The sequence below is a fragment of the Garra rufa genome, chromosome 2 (assembly GCF_049309525.1).
Source record: "Garra rufa chromosome 2, GarRuf1.0, whole genome shotgun sequence".
NCBI lineage: Eukaryota > Metazoa > Chordata > Actinopteri > Cypriniformes > Cyprinidae > Garra > Garra rufa.
The window spans coordinates 34,272,157-34,293,014 of NC_133362.1; the positions used below are offsets into that span (position 1 = coordinate 34,272,157).

General features: G+C 36.1%; 1 protein-coding gene across 1 annotated transcript in view; it reads left to right on the forward strand.

Moving 5' to 3' along the window:
• marchf8 (membrane-associated ring finger (C3HC4) 8) overlaps positions 1–20,237 on the forward strand; it is a 142,592-nt gene extending 122,355 nt beyond the window's left edge. Inside the window, exons 6-9 of the mRNA XM_073834648.1 lie at positions 4,870–5,050; positions 11,602–11,737; positions 17,171–17,185; positions 20,095–20,237. Coding sequence (XP_073690749.1) covers positions 4,870–5,050; positions 11,602–11,737; positions 17,171–17,185; positions 20,095–20,237 — 475 coding nt within the window. The remainder of the gene's footprint in view (positions 1–4,869; positions 5,051–11,601; positions 11,738–17,170; positions 17,186–20,094) is intronic.
• Positions 20,238–20,858: the final 621 nt, after the last annotated feature.

A 20,858-nucleotide genomic window follows, 5' to 3' on the forward strand; every position in this document is an offset into this window, starting at 1 on the left:
CAATTGGATGAGATCATGGCTCATGGATCATGGAAACGCCATACAGTTGCTGTTCAATAAGCGCCACCTGCTATCAGAATGAATTTGCATTCATATTCAGCCCGTCTGCTGTATTTGTTTCGTGCAGTTATGTTTTATGTAGCATAATTTCACAAAGCTAAGATTAGACCAATCTGAAGCCTATGGGTGGGACTTCCGGTTCATTAGCCACTAACAAGAAGAATGACAACGATTAGTAAACGGTAAAACTGTCTGCACTACAAACCAGTGTGCAATGTATTAAGATAATACATTCAAATGTACAATTTACCAATTTACAATATCAAGCAGCAGAATTAATTACCGGAAGCCTAACCCATAAAATGGACAAATGACTGCGCCAATCTTGCAGGAAAAATAAGGTGGATGTAGTATGAATATGTGTAATATGAATGTAATCCAGACCTACTACATGTTTGTGAATTTGGACATGCTACTCTTTTTACAGTTTTTTTAATATGTAAGCATTCATATTCGGATATGGCTTATGTTTATTTGAAAAGCGGCTACATCCAACAAGCTTTTTGAGAAGATCTGCTTATCTCTAAGCTAATGTCATTGCTTAACACTTTACCTGAGCTTTACTAGACAACTTCTGTTTTTTAAAATTGTTTACGTCTTAACTCCCTGAGGTTGAGAGGAGGTTTCTTCCCACATGTATTACCACTCTCACGCAGTGCTGTGAAAACACATGTGCTCTTAAAATAGCTGACATTTAGAGATCAGCCAGCAAGACTTATTGGTTTAAACCAGAGCTGAAAGACCCAGGCTTGGAGATCTGCCACAAAGGCACGCTCAGGTGTCTTGAGGTGTGACCCACGGCAAGGACACATTTCTATGTGGGAGGAACATCACATGTACTGGAGAATTTAAATGTTTTAACTGCGTCTGAATATTTTAGTTCGTGAGGGATCTATTCTTGGAATAATATAGGAATTATTCATATTTTTCTGTCTGCTCTTTATTACGTGCTTAGTCACATCTGCAGTTACAGTTGAGGTCAAAAGTTTGCATACACATTGCAGAATCTGCAAAATGTTAATTATTTTACCAAAATAAGAGGGACCATACAAAATGCATGTTAATATTTTGTTTAGTACTGACCTGAATGAGATATTTCACATAAAAGGCATTTACATATAGTCTACAAGAGAAAATAATAGTTGAATTTCTAAAAATTACCCTGTTCAAAACTTAACATACACTTGATTCTTAATACTGTGTTGTTACCTGAATGATCCACAGCTGGGGGGTTTTTTGTTTAGTGATAGTTGTTCATGAGTCGCTTGTTTGTTCTTAACAGTTAAACTGCCTGCTGCTCTTCAAAAAAAAAAAAATCCTTCAGGTCCTACAATTTTTGGGGGGGGTTTTTTCAGCATTTTTGTGTATTTGAACCCTTTCAAACAATAACTGTATGATTTTGAGAACCATCTTTTCACACTGAAGACAACTAAGGGACGTATAGGCAACTATTACAGAAGGTTCAAACACTCAATGATGCTTCAGAAGAAAACACGATGCATTAAGAGCCAGATGGGGGTGAAAACTTTTGAATTTGAAGATCACGGTAAATTTTACTTATTTTGTCTTCTCGGAAACATGTAAGTGTCTTTAGCTTCTGAAGGCCAGTACTAAATGAAAAAAAAAAAGATATTTAAGAAAAATATAAAAAATTGACACATCTTCATTCCATTCAAAAGTTTTCACCCCCGGCTCTTATTGCATCGTTTTTCATTCTGAAGCATCAGTGAGCGTTTGAACCATCTGTAATAGTTGCATATGAGTCTCAAAATCACACAGTCATTGTTGGAAAGGGTTCAAATACACACAAATGCTGAAAAACCAAAGAATTTGTGGGACCTGAGGGTTTTTTTTTCCTGAGGAACAGCGGGCAGTTTAACTGTTCAGGTCAAACAAGGGACTCATGAACAACTATCACTAAACAAAAACAAAACAAAAAAACACAGCTGTGGATCATTCAGGTAACAATACAGTATTAAAAATCAAGGGGATGTAAAAATGTAATCTTATTCAGGTCAGTACTAAATAAAAAAAATAACATGCATTTTGTATGATCCCTCTTATTTTAGTTAAAATAATCAAGATTTTTGCAGATTCTGTAAACTTTTGACTTCAACTGTACATCAGTCTTATTTATTGACTATCATAGAATTACAAAATCATATCTGCCACTGTATTTACTTTAATACGCTGCTATGCTTGTCTAATGAAATAGTTTGACTATTCTAATACAGCAGGTCAATGAGCCATTGTAAAACCTTGAGAAAAGGCCGGAAAGAATGTTTTAAATGTGGTAATTGGATTGAGTCTTTCTATTTCAATTCAATCTAATCTTGCTTCATGTGATTGTCTTAATATATTCTGATTAAAATAGAAAGGAAGTGAGAGGGGGAAATGAATCTGCCCTTTGTAGTCAAGAAAAATATGAGCGATCATAAACAAAAGGAGTCCATTAAAGCGACGTCCCATAAAGCTCTCATGGACGTTATTACACACTGCTCCGCCGTGTTGTAAAGCTGTGTGTACGATAATGGAGATGTGACAGGCTTCGTTTTTCTCTTTTTGTCTGCGCTGTTTCTTGCTCTAATCTTGGAGAGCCTTGACTGGATCATGCATGTCTGAAAATAGTCATTATCCTGGTCATTCAGTCTGAAAAGCCTCCTCTGGACGCTGACACGGAAGCAATCTTCCCTCTCATTTGTGCCCCGGTAGCTAGTTAACATTAGAGGGCCTGTATCGTGGAGGAGATGATTGCTACATCCATTACAGTGGCTAAACCGTGTGCTGTGACCATAATATCATTTGTCGTATGATGTTGTTCTGTCAGTAAGTATAAACATCAAGGATTCAATTTATGGTTGTGTAACTATAGTTTTCCTCATAACATTCCTCTGGAAAGTACTGCTGCTTGAAATGCTTGGAATGTTTAATGAAGTCACAGTCAAGTCTATTGTCTCTGAAGACTTTGAATTTTCCACATTTGGCAGATGGTTTTATTTACAGTGACTAACAGCATGCAAAGTGTGCATTTTATCATGTTATGTTTCCTGGAAATCAAACCCATGACAGTGACATTGCACTTTGAGAAATGCAGTTCTCCACTGTGTTTGTTTCAAATCCACAAGCAGCCATGCAATGAATAATGCACTCGTTTCTGAAAACAGAAAAATGCGTATTGAGTTCATTTGCTGCTGCCATGAAAATGTATATTATTGTTGATTCGGGTAAAATGGTCCTTTATAGTATTATTTTATTGTATTTTTTTTTTATCCATCTTTTTTTAGATTTTAATTTAATTTAATTTTATCTAACCATCTTTTTTCTAAACCACTTGTTTTGTCGGGTTGCAGAGATGCTGAATTGTATTTTATTTTATTTTATTTTATTTTAATTATATCCTTTTATCTATCATTTTTTTCTAAAACACTCATCCTCATGTAGGGATGCAGAGATACTTAAACCTATTTTATTTTATCCATCTTTTTCTCAAACCACTTTTGCTATGTAGGGTTGCTTGAATATTGGAGTCTATTTTATTTTATTTTATTTTAACCATCTTTTTTATAAACCACTTTTCCTATATAGGGTTGCTTGAATACTGGAGTCTAATTTTATTTTATTTTATTTTATTTTATCAGTTAATTTCATTTCATTTCATTTTATTTTCTAACCATCTTTATTCTAAACCACTTTTCCTATGTCTGGTTCCAGAGATGCAGAAGCTTTATTTTATTTTATTTTATTTTATTTTATTTTATTTTATTTTATTTTATTTTATTTTATTTTATTTTATTTTATTTTATTTTATTTTATTTTATTTTATTTTATTTTATTTTATTTTATTTTATTTTTAATTTTTTTTTATTTTATTTATTTTTTTTTTTTTTTTTTTTATTTTAGTGTTTTTTGGCCATTGAAAAGTCAGTTGATCTCTATTTTGAAGTGATGTCTCTCCCAGATTACCAGTCATGTGTGTTGTTCCCTGAAGAGCACCAGTGAGATATGAACTCATTTGTGATTCACTTTGAACTGTCGCTTGCTTTAGCGGAACAATGGCGCTGACATCCTCCTAATATGAATGTTGACATTTGTCACGCAGTACGTGTTGCTTTCCCAGATGACCTCTAAGCTTATTAAACACTGGCTGAGTCAGAAATTAAATTCATATGCATAAATGCCCACAAGTGGCAGAGAGAGAAGAGAAGAAAGACACAACTCAGATCTCAATAACATCTCTTTTGTTTCTTACCAATGAGATTGCATGGAGAATAAATTGAGCCTTCAGCTTAGATCCTGCTTTCTCTCTGTCTCCGTCTCTATCTCTTATCTCCCTCTAGACACTCTCCACAAATCCAGCCATCCTTCCTCTAACAAACAGCTTTTCCCTCTATGTGTGTGATTTAAAGTTTAACGCTTGGACGCTTCTATAGGTTCGGTTGATGTTTCTGTAGGGAATTGCTTTCCATGAATCCTTCAGGAAAGGGAAATGTTAGATTTATGTGTACAGTGCGGCACTGATCTGAACATCGTGAACACTGTGTTTCCATCCCAGCTATTGCCTTCTGTTTTAGCCTGTTTGTGTCCACTTTATAATCACTCATCTCTTTTTTTGGAGATTATGGTTTATTCAAAACTTTAAAATCCTAACAATAAATATTAAGAATCAGTTGCGGTTACAGCTGCACTATGAGATGAAGAGTATTATAGGATTGCAATGATAGAAGTGTGTGGCTGCTCATGTTGCTTTGCAGTGGTTTTAGGAGGATAACCGAGTGTTTCTCCCTCTCTTTCTCTGTAAATAAACTGTAGGATTTGTCACTGTGAGGGGGATGATGAGAGTCCGCTGATAACACCCTGTCACTGCACTGGGAGTTTGCGGTTTGTCCATCAGGGCTGTCTGCAGCAGTGGATCAAGAGCTCAGACACACGCTGCTGCGAGCTCTGCAAGTACGACTTCATCATGGAGACCAAGCTCAAGCCACTCCGCAAGGTAATGTTATATACATGTATACACATGCAGATGGAAAAAATGTTGAGGTTTACCTGCTCAGATTGCACATCTTTAAAAAGCACACTATAAAAAGCCTTCTGTAAAGTGTTAAAACTTTGGAGTTGCATAATACACACCTACAATTCTGACTCTTTCTTCTCAGAATTTTGAGATTAAACTCAATAAACTCGCAATTCTGAGACATTAATTTAGAATAGAGGGATATAAACTCCCAATTCTGATAAAGACAGAATTGTGAAATAAAAAATCGCAGTTCTGACTTTTTTTTTCCTCATAATTGCGAGTTTGTATCTTTCAATTCTGACTTTATTTCTCAGAATTGCAACTTTATTTCTCAGAATTGCAACTTTATTTCTCAGAATTGCTGCTTTATTTCTCAGAATCGTGACTATTTCTAAAAAAAAATCTTTTTAACCTTTTCTTGCAAATGCAAATGTGACTTTTTCTCAGAATTGTGACTATTTTTCAGAATTGAGGCTTTATTTCTCAGAGTTGCGAGTTTATATTTTGCAATTCTGACTTTTTTATTTCATGCTGATCAAAATTACGGCTTTATTTCTCAAAAAACGTGTCGGGTCGTGACTATTTCTAAAATTAGCTTTTTCTCAGAATTCTGACTTTATTTCTCAGAAATGCTAGTTTGTATTTTGCAATTCTGACTTTTTTCTTGCAATTGTGAGTTTATATCTTGAGATTCAGATTTTTTGCTCAGAATTGCAGCGTTATTTCTTAGAATCGTGGCTTTATTTTTCAGAATCGTGACTATTTCAAAAATTAGCTTTTTTCCTCAGAATTCTAACTTTATTTCTCAAAAGTGCGAGTTTGTATCATACAATTCTGACTTTTATTCTTGCAATTGTGAGTTTATATCTTGAGATCTGATTTTTTTTCTCAGAATTGTGAATTTATATCTCGCAATTCAGACTTCTTTCTGAAAATTTTGACTATTTCTCAGAATTATGAATTTATATATCGCAATTGATTTTCTCAGATTTTTGACTTTTTTTTAGAATTTTTTTTAGAATTTATATCTTGCAATTCTGACTTTTATTCTTGCAATTGTGAGTTTATATCTTGAGATTCTGACTTTTTTCTCAGAATTGGCTTTCTCAAAATTATGAATTTATATCTTGCAATTCTGACTTTTCTTGCAGTTGTGATTTTATATCTTGAGATTCTGACTTTTCTTTCAGAATTATGACTTTCTCAGAATTATAAATTTATATCTCATAATTCTGACTTTTTTCTCAGAATTAATATCAGAGTTGAGCTTTATTTCTCAGAATTCTGACTTTATTTCTTAGAATTGTGACTTTCTCAGAATTGCAAGTTTATATCTTGCAATTCAGATTTTTTTTCTCACAATTCTGACTTTTTTCTTAGAATTGGGGCTTTATTTCTCAGAATTGTGAGTTTGCATCTCACAATTCTGACTTTATTCTTGCAATTGCGAGTTTATAGCTTACAATTCGGACTTTTTTTCTCAGAATTGGGAGATATAAACTCGTAAATGTGAGTTATAAAGTCCAATTCTGAGTGGATAAAAAGACTGATATGTTCTTAAAATTGCGAGTTTGTATCTCACAATTCTGACTTATAAACTTGCAATTGCCTGACATAAATTCGCAATTCTAAGAAAAAAGTCAGACCTGCAAGTTTATATCTCACAATTCTGAGGAAAAAAAAGTCACAATTGCAACATAAATTCACTATTCTAAGAAAAAAAAAGTCCGAAATATGAGTTTATATGATGCAATTCTGAGAAAAAAAGTCTGAATTTTGAGATGTAAACTCCCAATTGCGAGAAAAAAAGTCAGAATTGTGAGATAAAAAGTTGCAATTACCTTTTTTATTTTTTATTCAGTGGTGGAAAGGGCTTCAACATTGTTATTTTAGTATATAGTGTGTAAAGAATACATTGCCCTCCAAAAGTTTGGAAACACCCCTGGCAAAGTGTGGTTTTGGACGATATTAGCATAGTGTGAATCATCTTTGGGCAATCCTTCAGAAGGCTTGAAATAATATATCAACTCAATGTTTGAATAAACTGACAGCTCGGATCCCGGCATTATGCAGAGCTGTAATAGCTGCTATTGATAAATCGAAAATTAAAATTTTTTCTTTGTATAAACTGTTTATGTAATAAAATATATTTTCAAAGTTTGTGTTGCCCCTTATCAGTGCAAAATTAACACTAATTAAAAAGGATTTATGCCAGTATTGTCCAAAAGTTTCCAAACTTTTATAGGGCAGACAGTGTATCTTCAAGTACTGCTTTTGTTTTGACTCTAAAGTTCAATTCGGAGCAGATTGGGCTCAAGGCTGGAAATCTTCAATAAAGAATTTTATTCAATTCCTATGGCGGAAGTGAATGGGAGGAAAAAAACATTTTCAAACTGCAGTCTTTGTAGCACTTTATGAATGATGCTATTGCTGTTTGACAACTGTAAACAGACTACAGTTAGCCTAAAGTAGGTACTTGATGGAAGAATGGTTTATTCAGGTTATTATAGTGTTACTAATTGAATATTGCGATCTTTTATCATATTGTATAGTAACAGCGCTCAGGGCCATGTATAATGAAGTAATAAGCCACAAGAGGCTGCGAGTGACATTAATTTTACCACAGGTAAGGGTTTTTAAGGGCACTCTGCTTTGCCTTGCTTTACATGCAGATACAATAGCTGATCAGGATGTAGATGAGGAGCAACCTGTCCTTTGAGATGATTGAAAACAAGTTAGTCCATAAAGCCTGCAGGAGGTTTTGATAATTAAATGTTATAATGAATTACTTTTGAGTGACATGAACAAGATGAAAGTCCAGACACTTCAGAGTTCAGTCTTTGTCCACTGCTTCCGCTTTTAATTAAATTTCTGATGCTGTGTGTCTCAAATGGGGTTTAAAATAGGGCATCTCTAGGACAGCCTTTATGTCACCATAGTGATTGTGCTCAAGCAGGCTTCCTAAGAGAGAAAGAGAGAGATTTCCAGGTGTCTGCTAGATCTTTCAGATGAACTGAGATGCAAAACGGGTCGGTGTGACATGACATGTTAGCCAGTAAAATCATTCACAGTTTTTGTTTTATCACTGGCTGTAACTTGACATTCGAGATAGGCTATCGAATAGGTAATGAATTTGATTGTGTTGGCAGGTGTTAACAAATGAACACAGCATGTTAACGTCAGCATCCTTCCAGAAGAAAGAGTGCAGATTAAATCTCATCTCAAATTAAATTTGAATGACACCCATAGACACTGAAAGGGAAACAAGAAATTAAGATTAGTACCTGACTGATGTGGGGTTTTTGAATGGTTGATTGTTTAAAAACATGGTTAAAGCTTTCCTAGTGTCCCATTTAGTCTTCCGTGGGTTTGTGCATCAGGTGAAACCTTGTCTTTTTTTTCTCAGAAGCTATTATTGGGCCACCATGTGATAAATTATTCAAAACTAAAATAGCTGAGGTTTTATGTCTACAGAAATAATGTCGAACATTTTCGTTGTTCTCTGTTAGGTCTATTGTCAACATGCAGTCTGCACTTTTAAAAGACTCTCTCTCTTATGTTTTATAGCATTGTTTTTTGATATTTTATGGGTGCGTGTAGACAGAGGAAAAGGTTAATATAATCTATTCACCCATGCAACTGCCAGGGTTATATAATCATTTAATCGACTCTAACTTGGCCAAAAGTATGTGTACGCCCAAACACCACACCCGTTTGTGCATGAGCGTTTCATTTCGAAACCATAGGCGTTATAAGAGTTTGTCCTCCCTTTGCTGCTTTAATAGATTCCAGTCTTCAGGGAAGATTTTCAGCTGGATGTTGGAGCATGTGTGCAATTGTTTATTCACATTCAGATGCAAGAACATCCTGGAGGCTCACAGTTGGTGGTGTTTAGGTCTGAGTTTATGTAGGTCAGTCAAGGTCTTCCACATCAGACTAACAACAGTAAATCATTTAGCTGGTGTCAGACATTGAGCTTTTTTTTTTGGTACATCCTGTTCTGCTGAAAATGTTTTCCTGTCATCAGATATGTTACTGAAATAGTCAAACATGTTAATTAGGGATATTTCAGCAAAATGTACATTTATGTTATCATTTATTCACCCTCGTGTCGTTCCAAACTTGCATGACTTACTTCTGTAGAATGTACTCTTTGGATCTCCAGTGTTCTTCAAAATATCTAGACAGAAAAAATAAATTCAGGTTTTGAATGACATGAAGGTGAGTAAGTGATGACAGAGTTTTCATTCTTGGATAAACTCTGCATTTAAACAGGCTTTTATCCATGTATAACCATGTAGTATGTGTACAGTATAAGGCATTTTATTGGATTAAATGTGTACTACATTTTATATAAACACAAACTAACAGATTATCCTTTGTCAGTATAGCTGGGTTTCCATCCAAAGTTGCGAATTTAATTTATAAGCACTGTTTCCATTCAATGAGACAAAGAGAACAAAATTGTCACTTCTTGATAAACTGGCACTAAATATTACTAAGAAAAGTGGGAGAAGCTACTAAATATAATAAATTACTTGGGCCTCAGAGCGAGCAGATGAAACACAATAAATGTTTCTGGGTGGCGATGACAGAAATACCTTTGACGACAGACTTTGTTCAGGCATTTCAGAATGATCATAACATTTTAGAAGCAGTCAGCAATATCAGTTCACTGGTTAGTCAAGTTATCCCATCACATTGCGCAAAGTCGTAACTTTTTTGACGCGCATGGAGGAATTTATTACAGATACACACATTAAAGGAGTAGTTCTCTTTCAGAACAAAAATTTACAGATAATGTACTCACCCCCTTGTCATCCAAGATGTTCATGGCTTTCTTTCTTCAGTCGTAGAGAAATTATGTTTTCTGAGGAAAACATTTCAGGATTTCTCTCCATATAATGGACTTTTATGGTGCCCCCGAATTTGAACTTCCAAAATGCAGCTTCAAATGGCTCTAAACAATCACAGCCGAGGAAAGAAGGGTCTTATCTAACAAAACAATAAAAAAAATACAATTTATATACTTTTTAACCTCAAATGCTTGTCTTGTCTAGCTCTGTGTGTACTCTGTGTAGAGATTAGAAAGTATATCAATTGTAAATGTTTTTAGGAAATAACTGATCGTTTCGCTAGATAAGACCCTTCTTCCTCAGCTGGGATCATTTAGAGCCCTTTGAAGCTGCATTTAAACTGCATTTTGGAAGTTCAAACTTGGGGGCACCATAGAAGTCCATTATATGGTGAGAAATCCTGAAATGTTTTCCTCAAAAAACATAATTTCTTTACGACTGAAGAAAGAAAGACATGAACATCTTGGATGACAAGGGTGTGAGTAAATTAACTGTAAATTTCCTCCTTTAAGGGATTAGTTCACTTTCAGCATAAAAATTTCCTGATCATATACTTACCCCCATGTAATCCAAGATGATCATGTCTTTCTTTCTTCAGTCAAAAATTTTAGAGGAAAACTTTCCAGGATTTTTCTCCATATAAAGGACTTCAATGCATCTTAAAAGGGCTCTACACAATCCCAGCCAAGAAATATGGGTCTTATTTAGTGAAACGATCAGCCATTTTCTATATATATATATATATATATATATATATATATATATATATATATATATATATACTTTTTAACCACAAATGCTTGTCTTGCATTAGCTTCGGTTCAAAAAGGTAGGGTAGGGCAAAAACTCCTCAAAACTTCCATATCATCTGACATTATTGTTTTACCTTTTTTTTTTTGTAAAGGGCATTTCACTTTCTTTGCACTTTCACTTTGTAAACACTGGGTTGGTACTTCTGCCTACGCCACATGTGACCTTTCCAACATGACTGTGTAATGCGTGAAGATGAACTAGTGTATACATTTTATTTTATTTTATTTTTAGAAAATAACTGATATTTTCGCTAGATAAGACTCTTATTCCTCGGCTGGGAGCGTGTAGTGCTCTTTGAAGCTGCACTGAAACTGCAAATTGGACATTCGACTCGCTGATCACCATTGAATATGGAGAAAAATCCTGGAATGTTTTCCTCAAAAACCTTAATTTCTTTTAGAAATGAAAGACATGAACATCTTGGATGACGTAGGGGTGAGTAAATTATCAGGAAATTTTTATTCTGGAAGTGAACTAATACTTTGTCTAAAACCATCTCAAAACTTTTTTCTTTCCTAAGTTTCCATGAGTCATTTTTGATGTGACACAATAAAATGTGCATAAAAACAGGGTATGATGTTATTTTGGTAAAAAAATTAGTTTGATGTTGATTCTGAGTCATAGCTTCATAGAGAAACCTGCACTGAATGGCTAAAAGAGATCTAGAGATCACTCTCACTAAGACGCATGAAATATTTATCAAGCAGAAAGGCCAGGTCACCGATTTTGTTTGTAGTGCACTCTGAAGTATGTTGACTGCTCTATCGATTATAGTCATCAAAGTCTTTCTTTTACAACAACAATTAAAGATGTGTTGGTAATCATTTCAGCATGTGTTTGTCATATCTCTGTCTGCAGTGGGAGAAGCTTCAGATGACCGCCAGCGAGAGGAGGAAGATCATGTGCTCGGTCACTTTTCACGTCATCGCCATCACATGTGTCGTCTGGTCGCTCTACGTCCTCATCGACCGCACAGCAGAGGAGATCAAACAAGGTTAGCCCTGCCCTCCCCTTCCCCAGCTAGTTTAGCACTACCTCCACCTCTTCCTCATCCAGCACTGTCTGCTTGCTTCCCTCCAGCCCCATCCCCCTCCGTACCATTCACCAGTCCTCACGTTCCCCCCCGGATTGTTCAGTTGTGTATGGAACGATCACATTCCTCTGACTGACAGCTGTTTGTTGTACTCAACGATGCATATCTTGATGTATTTATTACCTCCACACAGATGGTTTATCCTTTCTTTCGAGATAAGGGTAATTTAATATGGGTGTCTCATTTTAAAGATGTGAGCGTTGGTACACTCAAAGTCTTATTCTCGGACAACATGTTTAGACAGACCACAGTTAATTCACGGATACGTATTACACAACTGGAAAGCTATAATCGAATTAACTGATTGCACTGAGCTATGCTATTTTAACCACAACACGGAATACACAACTTGGAAAATAAAATGCTGATACAACAACCACAGCTTCTGAAAGAGCTTACAGATGGCGATGGATATCACTGTAGGCTTCCATCTTTTTTTCCCACAAGGAGTCTAAACGTCCCCGGATATTGAGTGAAATCCATGCTGAGAAACTTCTTCAGTAGCTGCGCCGTTATGCAAAGCGTCTGCATGTTTACATTAGGGCTGCACGATTAATCGCACGATGTTGGGAGGCGGCGCGTTTAGTCAATGAAGCCGGTACTTTGATTAGTAGTAAATCTCCATCACGTGCGTTCAGCTGGAGCGGCAATTAATACACAGAGACGTAAATCACTGACAAGCTACGCCAAATCACGGATTTTGAGCGCGATTTGGCGTAGCTTGTCAGTGATTTACGCCTCTGTGTATTAATTGCCGAACGCTGAATGCACGTGCTGAAAGCACGTGATGGAGATTTACTACTAATCAAAGTACCGGCTTCATTGACTAAACGCGCCTCACAACATCGTGCGATTAATCGTACAGCCCTAGTTTCTAGTGTTTCTTGTCTCTGCCGTTTGTAAGCTCTTTCAGTAGCTGTGGTCTACTAAAAGCCTCAAAGGCATCAGGGCTAAAGTGGAGAGAACAAAGATGCGGGTCTTTAAGAAGTATTATTTGTCCACAGGCATTGTCCCATTGTTTTCTACTTTTCTTATTGCTAGAAAAGTAGTGAAGACTTACATCGCTTCTCTTGTTGCCCTTTGATTGAAAATTACAATGAAAAATCGCACAATGTGGCATCCTATCAGTATTTTATTTTTTGAGTTGTGCTGCAGTAAAAATAGTAACAGGTAGCGCCAGTAGCTTACCAAGTGCAACCATGTCACGTCATTGAAATAATGGTGCCCCCATAGTCCAAATATGTATAAAACAATGTGGAATTTTAAAATAGTGTAAATCTTTCATAGCTTTTCTACTACATTGTTTAGTAAGAGACATCATTAACATTCAGTAAGCCATACAAGTCTTAATACACAGGGGGTTCCCTTTAGACTATACTATCTATATCTATATCTATCTATATTTAAACTATACTATCTGTATAATAAAAAACAGACTTCTTTGGCATATACTATTATTTGATATATACACTACCCCTTAAAAGTTTGGGATCAGTAAGAATTGTTTAAAGAAGATTTTTTTTTTAAAGACGTCTCTTATGCTCATCAAGGCTGCATTTATTTGATCAAAAAAACAGAAAAAACACTAATATTGCGAAATGTTATTACAATATAAAATAATAGTTTTTATTTTAATATGCTGTCAAATATAATTTATTCCTGTGATGCAAAGCTGAATTTTTATCAGATGTTACTCCAGTCTTAAGTGTCACATGATCCTTTAGAAATCATTCTAATATGCTGATTTATTTGTTGTGCTGCCAAATATTTTTTTGAAACCTGTGATTCTTTTTTTCAAGATTCTTTGATTAATAACAAGTTAAAAAAAGAACAGAATTTATTAAGAATATAAATCTGTTTTTATATGCTATCAGTTATGCTATCAGTTTTTATTCATTCAACACATCCTTGTTGAATAAAAGTATTAATTTCTTTCAAAAATAGAAAGAATAAAAATTTACTGACCCCAAACTTTTGAACAGTAGGGTATATTGTTAGAAAACCTTTCTATTTTAAATAAATGCTGTTCTTTTAATCTTTTATTGATCAAAGAATTCTGAAAAAAGTAGTACGGTTCCAAAAAAATATTAAGCAGCACAACTGTTTTCAACATTGATAATAAATCAGCATATTAGAATGATTTCTGAAGAATCATGTGACACTGAAGAATGGAGTAATGATGCTGAAAATGGAGCTTTGTATCACAGGAATAAAAATTAAAAATACATAGTCTTTGCAATGTGATTCAAACAGCCAACATCCAACTAGCACATGCATCTGTATAAAAGGAAATAACTCTCCATGCCAGCAGGAAACCAGAAAAGCTAGGACTGCGGTTATACAAATGCTTAATCAAGATATTTTTGATGAAATCAGAGAGCTTTCTGCCCCTGCATAGAACGGAATGTAACTACCACGTTCAAGGCCCATAAAGGTAGTAAGGACATTGTTAAAATAGTCCATGTGACATTAATGGTTCAACCATAATGTTATGAATCTACGGAAAATGTCTGTGCAAAGAAAACACAAATAACGACTTTATTCAACAATTTCTTCTTTTCCTTGTACAACGACACACAGGCTAATTAGGGGCCAAGCACCGAAGGTGCGATGGCACCTATTGTATCCGTTGGCGTTATTATTATTCCGCTTCTTCTTCCTCTTCCGCCGCAAGTCTATGGCAGCCCATATAACCGCTTGCGGGAAAGTTGTATAATTTGGCACACTAATAGAGGACAGTCTCAACTTTAACCATAGCAAGTTTGGAGTCTCTAACTCAAACTCTCTAGCGCCACCACTTGTTCAAAGTTTCACTTTCTTTTTGCTAATAACTTTTGAACGGTAAGCCATAAAATCAAAATTCCAATTTTCTCTTAATCCTTGGGTCATGCCGAGTCGAATGAACACCAAATTTCAAAAATCGTAAGGTTTAGTTTTTTTTATATAATTTTTTGTTTGTAAAACCTACTTTTTCGAACTCGTCCTAGATGGTTTGTCTGATTTTCACCAAAATTGGCTCAGATCATGTTCAGACCATGCTGGCAAAAAGTTATGGAATTCAAGTTGATTGGACAAATTGTTTTTGAATAACATGCAAACGAATTCTACGAAAAGTGCGCAAAAATGGATGTGAGGCCATTTCTCGGCAACGGTTTGTCGTATTGAGACCAAACTTGGTGTGTGTTATAACAAGCATGACCTGAGGCTACCTGCAGTGTTTCGTCACAGTGCCACCTAGTGGTCAGGAGATATGAAAGTTGGCTATTTTTGCTTATAACTTCTTAGTGCTTTGGCCAAAAATCTCGAAACTCGTCCCGTTAGATTCGGAGGAGCATGCCGAGTCGAACCATATCCAATTTTCCCATGTCAGCCATTTTGGGTGTCGGCCATTTTGAATTTAGCTTTAAAATGCTGTATCTTGAGAACGGATTAACGTATCGTTTCGACAATAATTACAAAAATGTTCGGCACCATGCCCTGAATGTACATAAAGATTTTGGGACGCAATTTCGAAAAATGCTAATAACTTCTGAAAAAAATGGCTTATTGTAATAAAAGTGATCTCAAAATATTCCTTGGGTCAGGCCGAGAACATTGATACCAATTATGCCAAAATTGGCCTAACTTCCTGTTCGCCATTTTGATTAATGTAGAAACCTACTTTTTCGAACTCCTCCTAGACCGTTAGTCGGATTTTCACCAAATTTGAATCGGATCATCTTCAGACCATGCTGACAAAAAGTTATGGATTTCGTGTCGATATTCGAAACCGTTTTCATTTAACGCATCAACGAATTTGCAGGTAAGATGCCAAAGCGCATCGGAAGCTGTATCTCTGCAAAGCTTTGAGATATTTGCACCAAATTTGGTATGTGGCATTACCACCTCACACTGATTACACCACATAAATTTGGTAGCAGCGCCACCTATTGGTCAAGAGTAATGAAGCATTCATTAACCATTAGTTTTAAAATGAACAAAAATGCTAATAACTGTAGATAGCATTAGCCTATTGTAATGAAACTGGTCTCAAAATATTCCTTGGGTCATGCCGACAACATAGATACCAATTATGCAACAGTTGGCCAAACTCCCTGTCCGCCATTTTGATCTATGTTGAAGACCTACTTTTTCGAACTAGTCCTAGACCGTTCGTCCGATTTTCACCAAAATCGAGTCAGATCATCTTCAGACTGTGCTGACAAAAAGTTATGGATTTCATGTTGATAGATGAAACCGTTTTCGGATAGCGCCTCTACAAATTTTAGGCTTGATGTGAAAATGACTCTAAGGCTATATCTTTGGAAAACTTTGACATAATGACACCAAACTTTGTGTGCACGTTTGTCACCTCACACTAAACACACCACATGGATTTGAGAACAGCGCCACCTGTTGGTCAAACGTAATAAGCATTAAATCATATCAGTAGGCTTTCTACACCATTTTTCTGTAATTTTCACTAAAATCCTCTCAAAATTGCTTCCTTTTCGTTATTGTTGCAGTTGGTCTGCTGTTCCTGCCATCCTTAGCTCCTCATTTCCGCTTTGATTGCTTGGCCCCGTAATTGCTGCTTGCAGCTATATTTGTATACTAGTTTTGATTAGCAATTGGCTGGTTTTGTTTTACAACCCTGGCAACCCTGGTGTGTACTTCCCTATTCTAATAGAATTTGAATAATTATTAACATTTTTATCGTCCTTGGTGTGAAGGGGCCTTAAGCTATGTGAGACTAGTACGCTAATGGTAGAGTTGATTTACTCACAGATCATCTGTCAAACTCTATCTGATCGATACCATTAGGGAGCTGTGGAGCGCTGGGACAGGATGTGATTCGGAGAATATGACAGCAATGGATTTTATCTCCATAACTGATTTGAGCTGGGGTGCAAGTGTGTGTGTGCTTGACTAAAACACAGCAACCCTTTTACCGCACTCTAGATGAGTTTTAACACTGACCTCGACCCCATATACTGATGGGCATCTGACAGCAGGCACTTTACTGATTTGCTCCTAACATTAAGAACCCATTCACACGCGCCTCATTGTAGCTTCGAAGGAGATCTTTGATCACTGTTTCCATGGTGACACCATTGACTTTTCTTCATCTTGCATGGTAAAGCTTGAGCAGAGTCAAGCGCAGTGCATGTACACATACCCGAATGTCTCCACGTGTCCATTCCTCACCTCTCGCCATTCATAAGCGCCAGATTGTTCCAGCAGCTATCTTGAGATATGATTTCCACCCTCCCACACCCCTGACCCTCCACCCCTTTCAGTGGCTTCATCTTTTGCCAATAGTGAAATAGTAACAAACTCTTTTTAACCATGCAGCGGGGAGAATACCAGGTAAACGCTTTTACATTTACCATTCTTTCCTCCTAACTCTTTCCTCTAACTGTAATAATTTCTTTGAAGGTCCCTCACGTCCTCCCCCGGCTACATCAGTCGTCTCTAGCATGACTGTTGCAACCTGAATACAGGCAATAATGCTTCACAGCCAGAACGCGCTCTGAACGCAGTGTGCGCGGCTGCCTCATACTGTCGTTTGTGAATGTGCCGGACAAAGGCAATTTCAAGCTTGATGGCCACTTATCACAGCCTGACTTTTTTTTTAAATCTATTTTCTGGATATATTCAGGCACAAAAGATTAAAGAGAAAGCAGCTGCGAAGGTGATGTGTGGAACAAAGAGGCGAGCGCTGCATTTTAATGGACTGTGGCGTGTTTTTGTCGAACTCGAAACTGACAAATCTGAATCAAACTGCTCTCCTGATATTGCTCAGGCAAATGTGTAGGTGTCAGTGTAATGAATGAGATGGACCCATCAAACCGGTGCATTGTATATATTTAGGTTGATTGTAATGAGGGGTGTGTGATATATATCGCCTACGATGATATCGTAATAGTGTTTTTTGACGCGTCATAAATATTGGCGGCACTGAACATAAACAATGTCACTGAACCGAATGGAACTCACAAATTTTGCTGATTATTCTTGCTAAAAAATTATGAATTATTGTCATGTTTTGGGCTGTACTAATCGGCCAGACCAGGAAAAACATTCAGAGTACTATAGACTGCCAAAAGTTATAACAATTAAAGGAAAAGTGTCCAAAAAACTGAGAAACAAAAGGCGTTTGTGGCCAAACTGAACCAGGATTTCCAGGGCAAGAATCTTGACAACATTCGTGTTTGTTCTTATCATTCGGTCAGGTAGGTCAAATATTAGACTTACAATATAATGTGTGCGCATTTAGAGTTCATGCTTTCACTGCATGATTTGGTCTATTAAAATACATTCAGAATTCTCCCAAAATTCAAGATAAGTGGGCAAATATGCCCATGAATGACTTTTATGTTGTTTACATTTATATCAATTGATATAATTAATGTCACACAGAATACAGTTATTTTCTTCAAATATCAGCACGATTGCAAATGTGATGCTGATTTTAAAAAACAGCCCTATAAACAAGAAGTTAATATTAAATGACTTACATTTTAGAAAAACAAAGTTCCTGTATTTTCTGTATTTCATCAACGAAAATGGTTCCAAACAAAGCCACAGCAAAACTGTTTTGCATCGTTAAACAACACGCCAATGTTTCATTACTAAATCAATCAGCTGTTTGAATGAATTAGTTGAATGAATGACTCAGTAGCCCCCTTCACACAACAGTCCCGGTAAAGTGGCGTAAAATTACCAGCATGACTTTACCGGTAAATACAGAGATACGCTGTTCACACAGGCAAAGGCGTTCTTTTATTTTACCGGTAAGAGACCATTCACACATCAGCACCAAAATGCCGGTAAATTCTTTGATGTCAGTCATCGAAAACGACCTTTGAAGCTGATCTACGAGCAGAAGCGCTTTAGTTTCACAATCTGTCTGATTTGACAACATTTTTTGAGTATGAGTGACAGGATGATCAAACCGAACACGCTTTTGCTCTAAACACGAGATGCGCATAATAGTATCCCACCTCAGAGATGCAGCTCTGATGAATGGAAAACAAAGCTGGGTCTCGAGCACAACCCTTTGAAAAAGCTATGAGACGAGATGCAATGGTCAGAGATGCCCATCTAGTGCATATTTACATAGAAAAACTAATTGAAAAGGAGCGGAGTTTTGTAAACAGCTTAAAGTAATCTTATCTAAATAAGAATGCTATGATTGGCCAATTTGGACCAAAATAGACTTTATTTGTCAGAGAGTTCTATGTGCTCATACAGGTAATTTTCATTCTGCATTCATAACTTCTCATACCAGAAAATTGCCAAAACAAATTGACGGGAATTTTTGATAATGTCCTGTTCACACATGATCTCTCAAAGTCCCCATGAAATCAAAATCAAGTTTTCACGAAAAATGTTTTTTTTAATCATTGTTTCAGGTCATTACAGGCATCATAATAGGTAATGTCTTTTTCATAAGTGCTTAAATGCCTTAAAGCTTGCAGCTATATTTTATGTTTGCTTTTGATGTGACATTCGGATTCAGCATATTGAAGTGATTCAACTGAACAGCAGTGGGCAGAGCCTATGGTGAGAAGAAGAGTATTGGTCGAAGCCTTACTCTTGAGGCAATGTTTGTGCCTGGGTGACGTCACCTTACACTTCAGTTTCAAACAAGCAATTTTTTTGGAGCTTAATTAAATAAATGCTTTGTTTATAATGAGGAGGACCTTTTAAACTATGAAACTTGCAGGATGTTTTAATTTAGAAATGTGTCTATGCCAAAAGATCAATGAAAATCTGTTTTTTTTATGTCATGACCCCTTTAAAGTCATTTCGAATATCAGTATTTTGTTCATTTGATTGGTAACAGCCCTATAGTGTCTTACTATTTGAATTTATTGATTAAATTTAAGGTTAGAAAAATTGGTCTTATAAAGGTAAAATGCCCACAAAATGTAAAAATCTATTTATATTAGAAAGTTAATTATGCCTGAATATCAAAAGCTTCCAAATAATCAAATTGAATATCGAAAGAATCCAGTCCTAAACCTGCCAAAATACCAGCACAATAACACGCTCAGCAAAATATTGTCTAATTATCATTATCGACAAAATTCTGGAAAATATAGACATATAATGTTTTGCCATTATCACACACCCCTAATTGTAATACCCAAGATATTGATTGAAAAGTCTGCTTCTATCATGAGAACAGTAAATAGGCTTGCAAAAATGCAATAGACTGTCCTATATGAGCAGCACTAACCTCATTCTCTGCCCTTTGATAATGATGTCAGGTGGACTAAAGCTGCATCCCAGCCTGACTTACGGAGCCTCCGAAAGCAGTACAGTATTCCATGTCCAAGGCCTTGTGCTTGAGCAGACCGTAGCATTTAGAGATTTAGCACATGGCAATTCCCGCACACTTGATCTTTGCTGACATTTCCAAACGCTCTGTTCCAAATCGGTGAGCAACTGTAAACAACTCAAAGGTTGGCTGAATTTATTTCCAATAAAGATAGAGACACACCTGAAATTTCTTTTCTGCTTGGTCTCAGCCATTTCTAATGATTTTGGTCAAATGGTCAAGGGTGAAAATGCTGCATTTGCATTCTGAAGCAGAGCCCTGTCCAGTCCATAGCTGGCTCTTTAGAAGCTTGGGTGGGATATCAGGACTCCAGTTGCCTGTCTGTGCATCCCTGCTCCTATGTTTGCCCCGGTGTTGTGCTTGATGTGTATTTTAGATCTTGTGTTGTATTATAGAATCACTTCGTATGCATATAGAGTTTATGCAATACTGCGGCGGTGCAATGTATTACTGCAATCTTGCTTTAGGATTGCTGCATATGGGTCAATGACATGAGGGTTTTTTGGGTCCATTTATTTATTTAATAATACATTAAAAATGCAATTCATACATGCAATCACCTCTTCTATGATAGAACAGTCCTGAAATAATGAAGAAAGATCCTTAATAAAAGAATGAAAGTCTTGAAAAGAAAACCTTAAGCGATTTGACTGTAGTTTTAAGTAAATATAAACAAAAAACGTAATATTTTTG